The sequence below is a fragment of the Oncorhynchus tshawytscha genome, linkage group LG07 (genome assembly GCF_018296145.1).
Source record: "Oncorhynchus tshawytscha isolate Ot180627B linkage group LG07, Otsh_v2.0, whole genome shotgun sequence".
Taxonomy (NCBI): domain Eukaryota; kingdom Metazoa; phylum Chordata; class Actinopteri; order Salmoniformes; family Salmonidae; genus Oncorhynchus; species Oncorhynchus tshawytscha.
In genome coordinates this window covers 40,041,457-40,056,462 of record NC_056435.1, presented here as the reverse complement: position 1 = coordinate 40,056,462, position 15,006 = coordinate 40,041,457, and the positions used below count along the sequence as shown (strand labels likewise).

General features: G+C 47.3%; 1 protein-coding gene across 2 annotated transcripts in view; it reads right to left on the bottom strand.

The window, feature by feature from the left end:
- The window catches only part of megf6b (multiple EGF-like-domains 6b), an 83,074-nt gene that overhangs the window by 53,271 nt on the left and 14,797 nt on the right, over nt 1-15,006 (bottom strand). For both annotated transcript variants that reach the window (XR_006083730.1, XM_024427157.2), the window contains exon 4: nt 3,363-3,476. Coding sequence is in view for 1 of the 2 variants with exons in the window: in XM_024427157.2 (XP_024282925.1) it covers nt 3,363-3,476 (114 nt within the window). In the remaining variant the exon portion in view is untranslated. The remainder of the gene's footprint in view (nt 1-3,362; nt 3,477-15,006) is intronic.

Here is a 15,006-nt window from a genome sequence, read left to right as displayed (position 1 = left end):
GGTCAGGTCTTCAACAGCAGGCTCTCCTTTCTCTGTCAGGTAGCTGTGGAGTGAGAGCCCTGGGATAAAGGGAGCAGGGCTGGGTCCTCGCCTCCACACTTCATCCCATAATATATCATGTCTGTCAGGGAGGTATGCGTTCTCACCACAGCCCTCTGGGATGCAGAGTCCAGGTCTGGCTAACGGATGAGCAGCTACAGGGAGGATCACAGGAGGCCTGTATCTCCTCTCACACTGAACAACCACATCAAAGCACATAGATGTCTATGCTGTACTGGTACTTTTCACTGTTCTTTAGATGCAATCTAGCTGTGACCACTATGTAGGATGTTAACCCTGGACCCTTAAATCAAATCAAATCAAATCAAATCAAGTTTTATTTGTCACATACACATGGTTAGCAGATGTTAATGCGAGTGTAGCGAAATGCTTGTGCTTCTAGTTCCGACAATGCAGTAATAATCAACAAGTAATCTAACTAACAATTCCAAAACTACTGTCTTATACACAGTGTAAGGGGGTAAAGAATATGTACATAAGGATATATGAATGAGTGATGGTACAGAGCAGCATAGGCAAGATACAGTAGATGGTATCGAGTACAGTATATACATATGAGATGAGTATGTAAACAAAGTGGCATAGTAAAAGTGGCTAGTGATACATGTATTACATAAGGATGCAGTCGATGATATAGAGTACAGTATATACGTATGCATATGAGATGAATAATGTAGGGTAAGTAACATTATATAAGGTAGCATTGTTTAAAGTGGCTAGTGATATATTTACATCATTTCCCATCAATTCCCATTATTAAAGTGGCTGGAGTTGAGTCAGTGTCAGTGTCAGTGTGTGTGGGCAGCAGCCACTCAATGTTAGTGGTGGCTGTTTAACAGTCTGATGGCCTTGAGATAGAAGCTGTTTTTCAGTCTCTCGGTCCCAGCTTTGATGCACCTGTACTGACCTCGCCTTCTGGATGATAGCAGGGTGAACAGGCAGTGGCTCGGGTGGTTGATGTCCTTGATGATCTTTATGGCCTTCCTGTAACATCGGGTGGTGTAGGTGTCCTGGAGGGCAGGTAGTTTGCCCCCGGTGATGCGTTGTGCAGACCTCACTACCCTCTGGAGAGCCTTACGGTTGTGGGCGGAGCAGTTGCCGTACCAGGCGGTGATACAGCCCGCCAGGATGCTCTCGATTGTGCATCTGTAGAAGTTTGTGAGTGCTTTTGGTGACAAGCCGGATTTCTTCAGCCTCCTGAGGTTGAAGAGGCGCTGCTGCGCCTTCTTCACGATGCTGTCTGTGTGAGTGGACCAATTCAGTTTGTCTGTGATGTGTATGCCGAGGAACTTAAAACTTGATACCCTCTCCACTACTGTTCCATCGATGTGGATAGGGGGTGTTCCCTCTGCTGTTTCCTGAAGTCCACAATCATCTCCTTAGTTTTGTTGACGTTGAGTGTGAGGTTATTTTCCTGACACCACACTCCGAGGGCCCTCACCTCCTCCCTGTAGGCTGTCTCGTAGTTGTTGGTAATCAAGCCTACCACTGTTGTGTCGTCCACAAACTTGATGATTGAGTTGGAGGCGTGCGTGGCCATGCAGTCGTGGGTGAACAGGGAGTACAGGAGAGGGCTCAGAACGCACCCTTGTGGGGCCCCAGTGTTGAGGATCAGCGGGGTGGAGATGTTGTTGCCTACCCTCACCACCTGGGGGCGGCCCGTCAGGAAGTCCAGTACCCAGTTGCACAGGGCGGGGTCGAGACCCAGGGTCTCGAGCTTGATGACGAGCTTGGAACAGCATTCTCACATAGGTATTCCTCTTGTCCAGATGGGTTAGGGCAGTGTGCAGTGTGGTTGAGATTGCATCGTCTGTGGACTTATTTGGGCGGTAAGCAAATTGGAGTGGGTCTAGGGTGTCAGGTAGGGTGGAGGTGATATGGTCCTTGACTAGTCTCTCAAAGCACTTCATGATGACGGAAGTGAGTGCTACGGGGCGGTAGTCGTTTAGCTCAGTTACCTTAGCTTTCTTGGGAACAGGAACAATGGTGGCCCTCTTGAAGCATGTGGGAACAGCAGACTGGTATAGGGATTGATTGAATATGTCCGTAAACACACCGGCCAGCTGGTCTGCGCATGCTCCTTAAAGACCTTTGAGAGGTCATCTTTATTTTATTTTATTTTACCTTTATTTAACTAGGCAAGTCAGTTAAGAACAAATTCTTATTTTCAATGACGGCCTAGGAACAGTGGGTTAACTGCCTGTTCAGGGGCAGAACGACAGATTTGTACCTTGTCAGCTCGGGTGTTTGAACTTGCAACCTTCCGGTTACCAGGCAGAATATCTCAATGGGCTTTGAATACAGCGTGTGCGTGTGTGCGTGCCCTGTATATTCCACAGACCACCTCAGTCCCTCTCAGCCCTGTGACAGCACCCACCAAATGGTCTCCAGCTGTGCTCACACCTCATTGAGAATGTGTGTTCCCAGAGTCTCCAGCTTAAGCAGACAGACAGATGGAAGCTATCAGATCAGCCATCGTAGACAGCTTGCAGTAAGTATATCAGTACTGGACCTGCCCCATCAGAGGAAAGCCCTGTGTGATTGTCATCTGTTGTTGGCGTGTTTAACATCTTGTGAGAGAGCTGTGAGATCCCAGACAGACTGGGCTGGGTCTTGTTAGGGCACTTCATAAAGGGGACTCCTATTGTTCTCCACTTGCTGTACCTTTGAACTTGGGGGAGTGCCGATGTTGGCTACCAATCTAGGGTGTCTGAGAAGCCATAGACTGTATGAGAGACATGAGACTCTGGTGAAAGCCAAGCTCTTGAAGGAATTTCCTGTCGTGCGTAGTGGTCAGAAAAACAACAACATCCTCCACTCTAACGCACTGCTTTGACGGCTTGACTTCCACAACTGCTGCTGATAACATAATGGCAACATGGCAACTGTTGATGTAAGGAGATTCCCATTCATTCGTAGGGAAATGTGATCCCTCAAGTTGAGTTCAGTGAGAATGCGAAGAGATTGGGTTGATATAATAACACTTATCTGAGGTAAAATAAACAGAAATGTGTTTTTAATCAATTGACAAACTGCTCTCTTTTTCAATCGATTTTCAGTTTCCCTGCTCATAAGATACCTGCTCTACTTACTACTGCCTATTAATCCACTGTGTGTGAAGCACTGTTATTATAGCACAGAGTGATACTGTAAATGCTGTCTGCTAGTGATAAGGTAGAAGTAGTTCAACAGGGCTTGTATAATGGAAGTAGATGGAGGGGGGCCAGAGATACATACAGACACAGACAGGAACAGCAGGACATACTGTATGAACTACATTAAACAGAGAGTGCTGTACTCACCATACTGGCAACTGGGCCCATTGAAGCCAGCAGGACAATCACAGAGCTGGGAGCTGGAGCGGGATCCCTCCCGACACTGGCCCCCGTTGAAGCACACGCCGTAGCTGCACACCGCTGGAGAACAGCACCGGGATGGGATGGACAGGGTGAGAGATGGAGAGAAAGAAAGAGAAGAGATGAGAGGAGCAGAAACACCTGGGTGCTGTCACAGGATGTCAACATTTGCAGTTCAGGACAGTTTGACCTCATTCTATCAGGGCCTCGTCAGCGCCCTGTTAACACCAGATTGCAAAGGGAATTTAATGCTCCTGATGTTAAACAAACCACACTAAAAGGGCTCCCTCCACCAGTTAGCTCCCTGAAAGAAGGAGGGTGGATGTCAGGCACATTGCCCGGAGAAAAACCCTTAATCTGAATGTTTTTCTGGCGGGGGGAGGGGGGTGAATCAGCTGAGATGATTTATCCCTGAGTGAGATAAACAGGCTACATCTTTGCTAAAGGACATACAGTAGTCAACCCCCTACCCCCATCTCTCTCTCACTGGCATGTGTAAGGATCTTACGCAAGATAGTTCTCATGTAATACCATATGACCATCTATCAAAACTGGTATAGTAAGGTCACATAGCGATCTGCCCTTAAACTGAACATATGGCCCATGTCTCCACACAGACAAAGATCATGCATCCAGTAGTATTAGTGTAAGATGAGGCAGAGAACCACAGGGTGAATCAATCTAGGACAGCGAATGGTTAAATCTAGTAAATCTTAGTACTTCCGGCGCCGACAGAGATGGCCGCCTCGCTTCGCGTTCCTAGGAAACTATGCAGTTTTTTGTTTTTTTACGTGTTATTTCTTACACTAGTACCCCAGGTCATCTTAGGGTTCATTACATACAGCCGAGAAGAACTACTGAATATAAGATCAGCGTCAACTCACCATCAGTACGACCAAGAATATGTTTTTCGCGATGCGGATCCTGTGTTCTGCCTTACAACCAGTGCAATGGAGTGGATTACATGCAGCGACCCAAAAAAACGACTCAGAAAAAGAGGGAAACGAAGCGGTCTTCTGGTCAGACTCCGGAGACGGGCACACCGTGCACCACTCCCTAGCATTCTTCTTGCCAATGTCCAGTCTCTTGACAACAAGGTTGATGAAATCCGAGCAAGGGTAGCATTCCAGAGGGACATAAGAGACTGTAACGTTCTCTGCTTCACGGAAACATGGCTAACTGGAGAGACGCTATCCGAAGCGGTGCAGCCAGCGGGTTTCTCCACGCATCGCGCCGACAGAAACAAACATCTTTCTGGTAAGAAGAGGGGCGGGGGCGTATGCCTTATGACTAACGTGACATGGTGTGATGAAAGAAACATACAGGAACTCAAATCCTTCTGTTCACCTGATTTAGAATTCCTCACAATCAAATGTAGACCGCATTATCTACCAAGAGAATTCTCTTCGATTATAATCACAGCCGTATATACCCCCCCCCAAGCAGACACATCGATGGCTCTGAACAAACTTTATTTAACTCTCTGCAAACTGGAAACGATTTATCCGGAGGCTGCATTCATTGTAGCTGGGGATTTTAACAAGGCTAATCTGAAAACAAGACTCCCTAAATTTTATCAGCATATCGATTGCGCAACCAGGGGTGGAAAGACCCTGGATCATTGTTACTCTAACTTCCGCGATGCATATAAGGCCCTGCCCCGCCCCCCTTTCGGAAAAGCTGACCACGACTCCATTTTGTTGATCCCTGCCTACAGACAGAAACTAAAACAAGAGGCTCCCACGCTGAGGTCTGTCCAACGCTGGTCCGACCAAGCTGACTCCACATTCCAAGACTGCTTCCATCACGTGGACTGGGAGATGTTTCGTATTGCGTCAGACAACAACATTGACGAATACGCTGATTCGGTGTGCGAGTTCATTAGAACGTGCGTTGAAGATGTCATTACCATAGCAACGATTAAAACATTCCAAAACCAGAAACCGTGGATTGATGGCAGCATTCGTGTGAAACTGAAGGCGCGAACCACTGCTTTTAATCAGGGCAAGGTGTCTGGTAACATGACTGAATACAAACAGTGCAGCTATTCCCTCCGCAAGGCTATCAAACAAGCTAAGCGCCAGTACAGAGACAAGGTAGAATCTCAATTCAACGGCTCAGACACAAGAGGCATGTGGCAGGGTCTACAGTCAATCACGGACTACAGGAAGAAACCCAGCCCAGTCACGGACCAGGATGTCTTGCTCCCAGGCAGACTAAATAACTTTTTTGCCCGCTTTGAGGACAATACAGTGCCACTGACACGGCCTGCAACGAAAACATGCGGTCTCTCCTTCACTGCAGCCGAAGTGAGTAAGACATTTAAACGTGTTAACCCTCGCAAGGCTGCAGGCCCAGACGGCATCCCCAGCCGCGCCCTCAGAGCATGCGCAGACCAGCTGGCCGGTGTGTTTACGGACATATTCAATCAATCCCTATACCAGTCTGCTGTTCCCACATGCTTCAAGAGGGCCACCATTGTTCCTGTTCCCAAGAAAGCTAAGGTAACTGAGCTAAACGACTACCGCCCGTAGCACTCACATCCATCATCATGAAGTGCTTTGAGAGACTAGTCAAGGACCATATCACCTCCACCCTACCTGACACCCTAGACCCACTCCAATTTGCTTACCGCCCAAATAGGTCCACAGACGATGCAATCTCAACCACACTGCACACTGCCCTAACCCATCTGGACAAGAGGAATACCTATGTGAGAATGCTGTTCATCGACTACAGCTCGGCATTCAACACCATAGTACCCTCCAAGCTCGTCATCAAGCTCGAGACCCTGGGTCTCGTCCCCGCCCTGTGCAACTGGGTACTGGACTTCCTGACGGGCCGCCCCCAGGTGATCCTCAACACTGGGGCCCCACAAGGGTGCGTTCTGAGCCCTCTCCTGTACTCCCTGTTCACCCACGACTGCGTGGCCACGCATGCCTCCAACTCAATCATCAAGTTTGCGGACGACACAACAGTGGTAGGCTTGATTACCAACAACGACGAGACGGCCTACAGGGAGGAGGTGAGGGCCCTCGGAGTGTGGTGTCAGGAAAATAACCTCACACTCAACGTCAACAAAACTAAGGAGATGATTGTGGACTTCAGGAAACAGCAGAGGGAACACCCCCATCCACATCGATGGAACAGTAGTGGAGAGGGTAGCAAGTTTTAAGTTCCTCGGCATACACATCACAGACAAACTGAATTGGTCCACTCACACAGACAGCATCGTGAGGAAGGCGCAGCAGCGCCTCTTCAACCTCAGGAGGCTGAAGAAATTCGGCTTGTCACCAAAAGCACTCACAAACTTCTACAGATGCACAAATCGAGAGCATCCTGGCGGGCTGTATCACCGCCTGGTATGGCAACTGCACCGCCCCCAACCGTAAGGCTCTCCAGAGGGTAGTGAGGTCTGCACAACGCATCACCGGGGGCAAACTACCTGCCCTCCAGGACACCTACACCACCCGATGCTACAGGAAGGCCATAAAGATCATCAAGGACATCAACCACCCGAGCCACTGCCTGTTCACCCCGCTGTCATCCAGAAGGCGAGGTCAGTACAGGTGCATCAAAGCTGGGACCGAGAGACTGAAAAACAGCTTCTATCTCAAGGCCATCAGACTGTTAAACAGCCACCACTAACATTGAGTGGCTACTGCCAACACACTGTCAATGACACTGACTCTACTCCACCCACTGCTATTGGGAATTGATGGGAAATGATGTAAATATATCACTAGCCACTTTAAACAATGCTACCTTATATAATGTTACTTACCCTACATTATTCATCTCATATGCATACGTAGATACTGTACTCTATATCATCGACTGCATCCTTATGTAATACATGTATCACTAGCCACTTTAACTATGCCACTTTAGGTTTACATACTCATCTCATATGTATATACTGTACTCGATATCATCTACTGTATCTTGCCTATGCTGCTCTGTACCATCACTCATTCATATATCCTTATGTACATATTCTTTATCCCCTTACACTGTGTATAAGACAGTAGTTTTTTGGAATTGTTAGTTAGATTACTTGTTGGTTATTACTGCATTGTCGGAACTAAAAGCACAAGCATTTCGCTACACTCGCATTAACATCTGCTAACCATGTGTATGTGACAAATAAAATTTGATTTGATTTGATTTGAAATCCCCAGAGTCAAATTCCTTCTCTCATTAAGACGTGTGAAATTTGTGGAATCTAGGGGGGAATTAGAAAACACCTCAAACCACTGGGTAGCCAAGCCACGTGAATCCAGCACAGAGGTGTAGGCATCGCATTCCATACAGTCACATAACTCACATTCTATCTCTCCTTCACCTCCAAGCGTGTGTGTGCGTGTGTGTGTGTGTGTGTGTGTGTATGTGTGTATGTGTGTGTGTGTGCATGCATGCATGCATGCATTAAGAAGGGTGTAGTCTTAGAAGGATTGGCGCTTGTGTTTTCTCACACCCATATTGGCAGTGGCAGGAATTAGGCTCAGACAGATATGTAAAGTCACCTAATCATGTCAGGAATGCCCGCTCTCATCCCATCCCTCCTCAGGTGTAGAGATGCAGTGTCTATCAAAATGTATTTCATTGCTCATCTAATCCAATTGGCAACTGGAAGACCAATTTCCAATCCCTCTCCTTTTTGAAGCCATATATGAGCCTGTTATTAGTTGTAACGACATACCAGCCAAAGATCCGAGGTGGTGCACAGTTCAACATTAGCAATAAAAATGATTGACAAGATATTCAAGTTTTTTTTAAGCGACAACAAAAGGAGAAAAGGGTTTGACAGTCTATAAATACCTTCCTCGAAAAACGATTAAAACCAAATTATGTCCAATATGTAATTTTATGTCGTCATCTCGACAGGTGGTTTCTCTAGCTATTAGCTGCCGTGTGTCATAGAAACAGCAGCTCCTCTCAATTCCGGACAGCTTCATAATGAGCAGCCATTCATCTCACTCACATCCCACAGGTGGGTGACATCAGCAGGAGAGGAGACAGAGATGGGACAATTCATCTAAAGAAAACAGATGGTTCTGTCACTGATCTCCATTGGAAGTACTGTAACCACTAGCAATGCAAGTTAGTAAGAGGCTGGCCCAGCAGACCTGGCGGGAACCTGCTGTGAAATCAATGACTGTATATCCCTGTAATCTAATCGTAAAGTGACTTTCATGTCCCCACACACTGTTCTGCTGTATCTATAGTACAGCGTACAGTAGGATTACTGCTGTTCTGACCAGGCTATGAGGTGCTGAGAGCAAAATTACATGACTATAGGAAGCAACATTATTTTATGTTTAACAAGTAGCCACTTCTTTAATGACCTGAGAAAACCACTGGCAAGGAAACAAGGGGTCAAACAAACCTGAAGTTTTCAAAATGCCACAAGACAAACAAGAGGATTGTCTTTTTCCCCCTCCATAAATGGTAGACATAGACTTTTTGGCAGCTAACTAGGGAGGGCATTTTTGGCCTGCCCTTGTTGCCCACTCCTTGCCCCTTACACTGCTTAATCTCCCTTGAAATAATGCCTTAACTTGCCGTGCAGTGTGGCGAACGGCGTAAGACTCACTCTCATCTGTCTCTGTGATTGCCTTCACTCTGTAACAAAGACACCTTGTCTGAGGGGATTATCTGCTTCCACAGAGACAGAGGGCTCTATTTTCGTTAAGGAGGCGCAAGTGTAAAACTCACGTCAGTTTGCAATTTCGTCATGTAAAAACTGGCGCACTGGTATTTTCCAGCCCTAATGCCAGGTTCAGCAATTTACCTGACTAACATCAGCTCGCTTGCGCTGAGGTGGGAGGGGTGGCAATCAGGGGTTGGAACCGTTTGAGGGAACAGAAAATAACCCGAAAACCAGAAAATAACAAAACATTTAGAGGAACAGAACCAGAACAGAAACAAAGTGATCTCTACTGTTCCAGAACAGAACCGTTATTTTCAAATCTGGAGACCCTGCACATATCTGACCAATTAAATACGTTTAACAACCAGTTTTCCTGTTTCATAGCAAGCTGCTCTATCTGTGCTAATTATTGGGGTAAATTAGGAAAAAACAATGAGCTAAATGTAAAAACAATGTTGATTTTACAGTTAATAAAACATGTATGAAAAGGAACAATATGAACAGATATATATGAACAGTGCTTATTGACTACATTTGGCATGTCCATGACCAGACTATAATTTACAGTAGGCCTAGGCCGTATATCAGTGTGAATTCTATAGCCTATGTTTAACAAAGTATTTCCATATTGAAGAAAAGCAATTACAACAATGTGGACTGCAAACATGTTCAACATACAGTATTTAGCAAATATGCGGCAGGCTATTTAACGAACTAGGCTACAATGGTCTAACATTAGAATCAGAGTTGATGACAACGCAATACATGAAAGACTGTAAATATATAACTTGAAGCAACCACATAATTAGGCATGGAGCACGTTCTGATTGACCAGTGAGGGACCAAGCCTCAACACACCCACAACTTGTTCATTAATCAAAACCCAGCCCTTTCGCACCACCGCCAGCTACTGCATCCATACTTCCAGTTGTGAAAATAGCACAAAAGTTTGACACACCCCTGAACCTATAAGCGGTATGGTTTAACACTGCATTAGGTTTGCTCAAATAGAGCCCACAGAGGGAGGTCAGTGAGTCGCACCGCTACCGGATGGATGCTGGAGTCCAAGGAGCAGGTGTCACCAGCTCAGCCTCTGACAGGGCCTACACATCACATCATTGGCAGTTTCTCTCTATAGTCTACGATAAGGCTCTGCTTGTTTAGGCTGTGTGGATCTGTTTAACGCCCAGAGTGAGAAAGAGGGGGAGCAGACTTACAGTAATTGTTAGGCACAAAAGCCCCAGCCGCCAACTGTTTGGGTTAGTAATCGGTACGCACGTAGCGCAGCACTGTAGTTTGAGGCAGCAAGACATGTTCTGCTTTGCAGATACATGTGCCAAAGCAAAGGGTTCTCACAGGAGCCAGGCCAGGGGCAGCACTGTCAGATGGTCCTCGTCATCAGAACAACTTTAAATGTCACTCAGAAATGGTTCCAGGGCATTCCAAAAATGTGTAATTATCCATGCTTTGCATAAAATCTCTTATCATTTACCATTAAAATATTTCAAGCCTGTATCCTAAATCACTTATCTTAGTATGTATTTGATGGATTTCTCTGAATAGGGAAATCTCTTAAGGTAGGATATGCAGACTGCATGTGAAGTGGAAAAACCTGGTGGCTAAACTGAATGAATCAGAATGTCTCACTGTCTGGGAGTGTCGGTCACATCACATCTTGTGTCAAGATAACCAGTACTAGACTCACATGGGTGGAGGAGTATATTTGTGGTACATTTGACACTCCTGCTTTTCATACACTGTGTTTACCATGGACATGTAAAACCCAGATGAAAACATCCCAAGACAATGAGCTTGTGTAACGGGGTTCTTCCGTCGAAGGAGAGGCGGACCAATACGCAGCGTGGTTGAAGTTCATGGTTTTTTAATAAGAAAAACTATACATGAACAAACTACAAAACAATAAATGTGAAAACCCGAAACCAGTCCCGTGTGGTACAAACACTGACACAGGAGACAATCACCCACAACACCTAACACCCAGCTACCTGTTTGGTGTTTGGACAATGACTAACACCTGCCTCTGATTGAGAACCATATCAGGCCAAACACAAAAACAGACAAACTAGACACACAACATAGAATGCCCACTCAGATCACACCCTGACCAAACAAAACATAGAAACATACAAAGCAAACTATGGTCAGGGTGTGACAGTACCCCTCCCCAAGGTGCGGACTCCGGCCGCAAAACCTGAACCTATTGGGGAGGGTCTGGGTGGGCATCTGTCCGCGGTGACGGCTCTGGTGCTGGACGTGGCCCCCACTTCACCATAGTCTTAGTCCGACTTATTGTCCGCTTCCGTGGCCTCCTAACCACGGCGACCCTTCTAAATGACCCCACTGGACAGAGGGGCAGCTCGGGACAGAGGGGCAGCTCGGGACAGAGGGGCGGAAGCTCTAGCGCCTCTGGGCTGAGGGACTCCGGCAGCGCCAGACAGGCGGGAGACTCCGGCAGCGCCGGACAGGCGGGAGACTCCGGCAGCGCCGGACAAGCGGGAGACTCCGGCAGCGCTGGACAGGCGGGAGACTCCGGCAGCGCTGGAGAGGAGGAAAGCTCTGGCAGCGCCGGACAGGCGGGAGACTCCAACAGCGCTGGACAGGAGGAAGGCTCCGGCAGCACTGGACAGGTGGGAGCACCTGTAGGGATGAGACGGAGAGACAGCCTGGTGCGGGGGGCTGCCACCGGAGGGCTGGTGCGTGGAGTGGTACCGGATAGACCGGACCGTGCAGGCGCACTGGAGCTCTTGAGCACCGAGCCTGCCCAACCTTACCTGGTTGAATGCTCCCGGACGCCCTGCCAGTGCGGCAAGGTGGAATAGCCCGCGCTGGGCTATGCAGGCGAACCGGGGACACCATGCGCAAGGCTGGTGCCATGTAAGCGGCCCAAGGAGACGCACTGGAGACCAGATGCGTAGAGCCGGCTTCATGGCACTTGGCTCGATGCCCACTCTAGCCCGGCCGATAAGCGGAGCTGGTATGTACCGCACCGGGCTATGCACCCGCACTGGGGACACCGTGCGCTTCACAGCATAACACGGTGCCTGCCCGGTCTCTCTAGCCCCCCGGTAAGCACAGGAAGTTGGCACAGGTCTCCTACCTGGCTTCGCCACACTTCCTGAGTGCCCCCACCCAATAATTTTTGGGGCTGACTCTCGGGCCTCCATCCACGCCGCCGTGCTGCCTCCTCATACCAGCGTCTCTCCGCCTTCGCCGCCTCCAGCTCTTCTTTGGGGCGGTGATATTCTCCAGGCTGTGCCCAGGGTCCTTTTCCATCCAATATCTCCTCCCATGTCCAGAAATCTGGATTACGCTGCTGCTGCTGCCGCTGCCTGTCACCACGACGCTTGGTCCTGTTGTGGTGGGTGATTCTGTATTTGTGAGAGTGGTTAGTGTTTTGTTGGGTTTTCTCGCTGTCCTAGTATTTCACAATAGGGTACTATTTTGTTTTATAGTTACACCTGTGTTTGGGTATACTATTTTGTTCCTGTGATTTTTTGGACATTAAAGCGTGTTTTTCCCCGCATCCTTTGCTCTCTGCGCCTGACTCCACACACATTCACTCATTGAGCGTTACAGCTTGGTCCCTGTGACACTGAGACACCATGCCATGCTTGTTTATACACGTTTGTTTATGTCTTTGACCAGTGACATAGCTGTTCCCAGGATGCAGTGTTTCTGCACACAGACAAAAGACCACCCATGGACAGCCAATCTCCTCGTCCCGTTACTGGGTCTGCTTCAAGTGTACATCCGCCAGCCTGGTCTTTCCCGCCACAAAAGGGGGCCAGTTCCCATTCAGCAGTTAACGAGGGCTCAAACTGGTGGCACCATTGTCCCTGCTCTTCATCCCCTGTCACAAAACAAATTGTTGCCATCAATCAACATAACTGCCCGCTTCTACTCTTGACCGTCCCAGTCCACTCTCCAGCCAGCGGCCACTCGCTGGGGATAAACACTTAGCTTTTTGAATGGACCTTAGAATGGAGATGTGGACGGAAGTCTCAAGAAGCACCATTAGCAAGTACCGCCACCAGTAAAGGCATTGTGAAAAACAAGGCTTGTCGTCAATTAATTGGGATTGGGATTGAACCAAAAGAAGGTCTTTAACCCTCAGGAGAGTCAGTTAGTCATCAAGCTAATTGGTGCTTTTCAAAAACACAAAAAGAAACCTATTTCAATGGATGAACCAAATGAAGCATTTGCATGCACTTCCATGTGCACTTGACTTGGAAAAACAGTGGCAAATGGAATTCAAGCCAGTTAGAACACATGTCAGTGTGCACAGATCCCACTCCTTGTGGGAAAGGTTCCTATTGATTACACTGCTGTGCTGCTGCTCCAGTTTCAACTGTTCTGCCTTATTATTATTCGACCATGCTGGTCATTTATGAACATTTGAACATCTTGGCCATGTTCTGTTATAATCTCCACCCGGCACAGCCAGAAGAGGACTGGCCACCCCACATAGCCTGGTTCCTCTCTAGGTTTCTTCCTAGGTTTTGGCCTTTCTAGGGAGTTTTTCCTAGCCACCGTGCTTCTACACCTGCATTGCTTGCTGTTTGGGGTTTTAGGCTGGGTTTCTGTACAGCACTTTGAGATATCAGCTGATGTACGAAGGGCTATATAAATACATTTGATTTGATTTGATTTGATTACACCACTACAGGATTCTCAGTCAAAACAGGCCTATGCAACCGAAATGTTGGGTTTTAACGCATGTACTGGACAAAGAGGATGTCTTCTAAATCCATTAGGTCTGCACTTTAACTTTGATTACATGCAATGGCTACCATCTGCCATCTGATACTTCAGTCTAAGAATCCCAACTATGTCATGTCAATAGGATGCTTGTCCCACACTATCTGAAATCAGGATTAGAAGGCAGGGAATAGAACGACTAGGAAAAGGGAGGAAGGGGAGGGACAGAGCAGGAGCCGTGACAATAAACCAAAATATTTCAAATGTTTTACAGTTCTCAATCCTTAAATATGACAAAATAAGAGTATCTCTTTGTAGAGGATGAGGGAGAACTCAACAAGTGGAGCCAGCAAGTCGAAAAATGCCCACAGCGAAAGTGAACAGCTGGACTGTATATGGGCGAGAGATGGGGAGAGAAGGAGGACGATAGAAGTAAGCCAAAAGGAGAAGAGAGAGGGGGATAGACAGAGGGTTGGAAAGGGGGCTGTTAGCATGACTGCTCATCACTGTACCGGGCTGTTTTTCTCCATGATGGGACTTCATTCCGCTCAATTGTCTCACAATAACCACTGGTCATTAGTCTAATTAGCTTACATTCACTTTTTATTAGAGTAGAGGAACCCGCACCACACACACACACACACATGCATGCACACACACATCTCACAGATGCCAGACACTAAATCACTATCTTAATGCACAACATTCTCATTTCAATCTCTGGGGTTTTCAGAGGCTTTACAAAAGCTGTATGTTTTACGGTTTCTGCTAAAAAGCTGTTCTGTCTCCTTGGATGTCAAATGCACTGTCCTATAGATTGAATTGTGTTGAATGAAGAACACTGGAGATAACACAGGCCTAAGTGTGTGAGAGCGAGAGAGGGTGGATTGTGGTGTGAGCTTCCTTTTATCCTGGTTCAATGGCTAAGAGAAAAGGGTGATTAGTTTTTCCCGTCTCAAAGTACTGCCGTGTCTTAAGTTACGGAGATAAAAGCATAGCCGTGCGTCGAAGAGAGCCGACATTGTCGCGCAGAAGAAAAACAAAACCCTGCGACTTAGTGAGGGAGACACCGGGCAGCGCTGGGGAATGCCTGTTAAGATGTTTCTTTGTGTGGTGTTTTAAAACAAACCAAATCTCAGAGGTTGAGCAGACAGCCTAATGCTTCCCTGGATAATTTAATACTGTAACATTCTAACCAGAGACAAAGAGGTCTTTGAG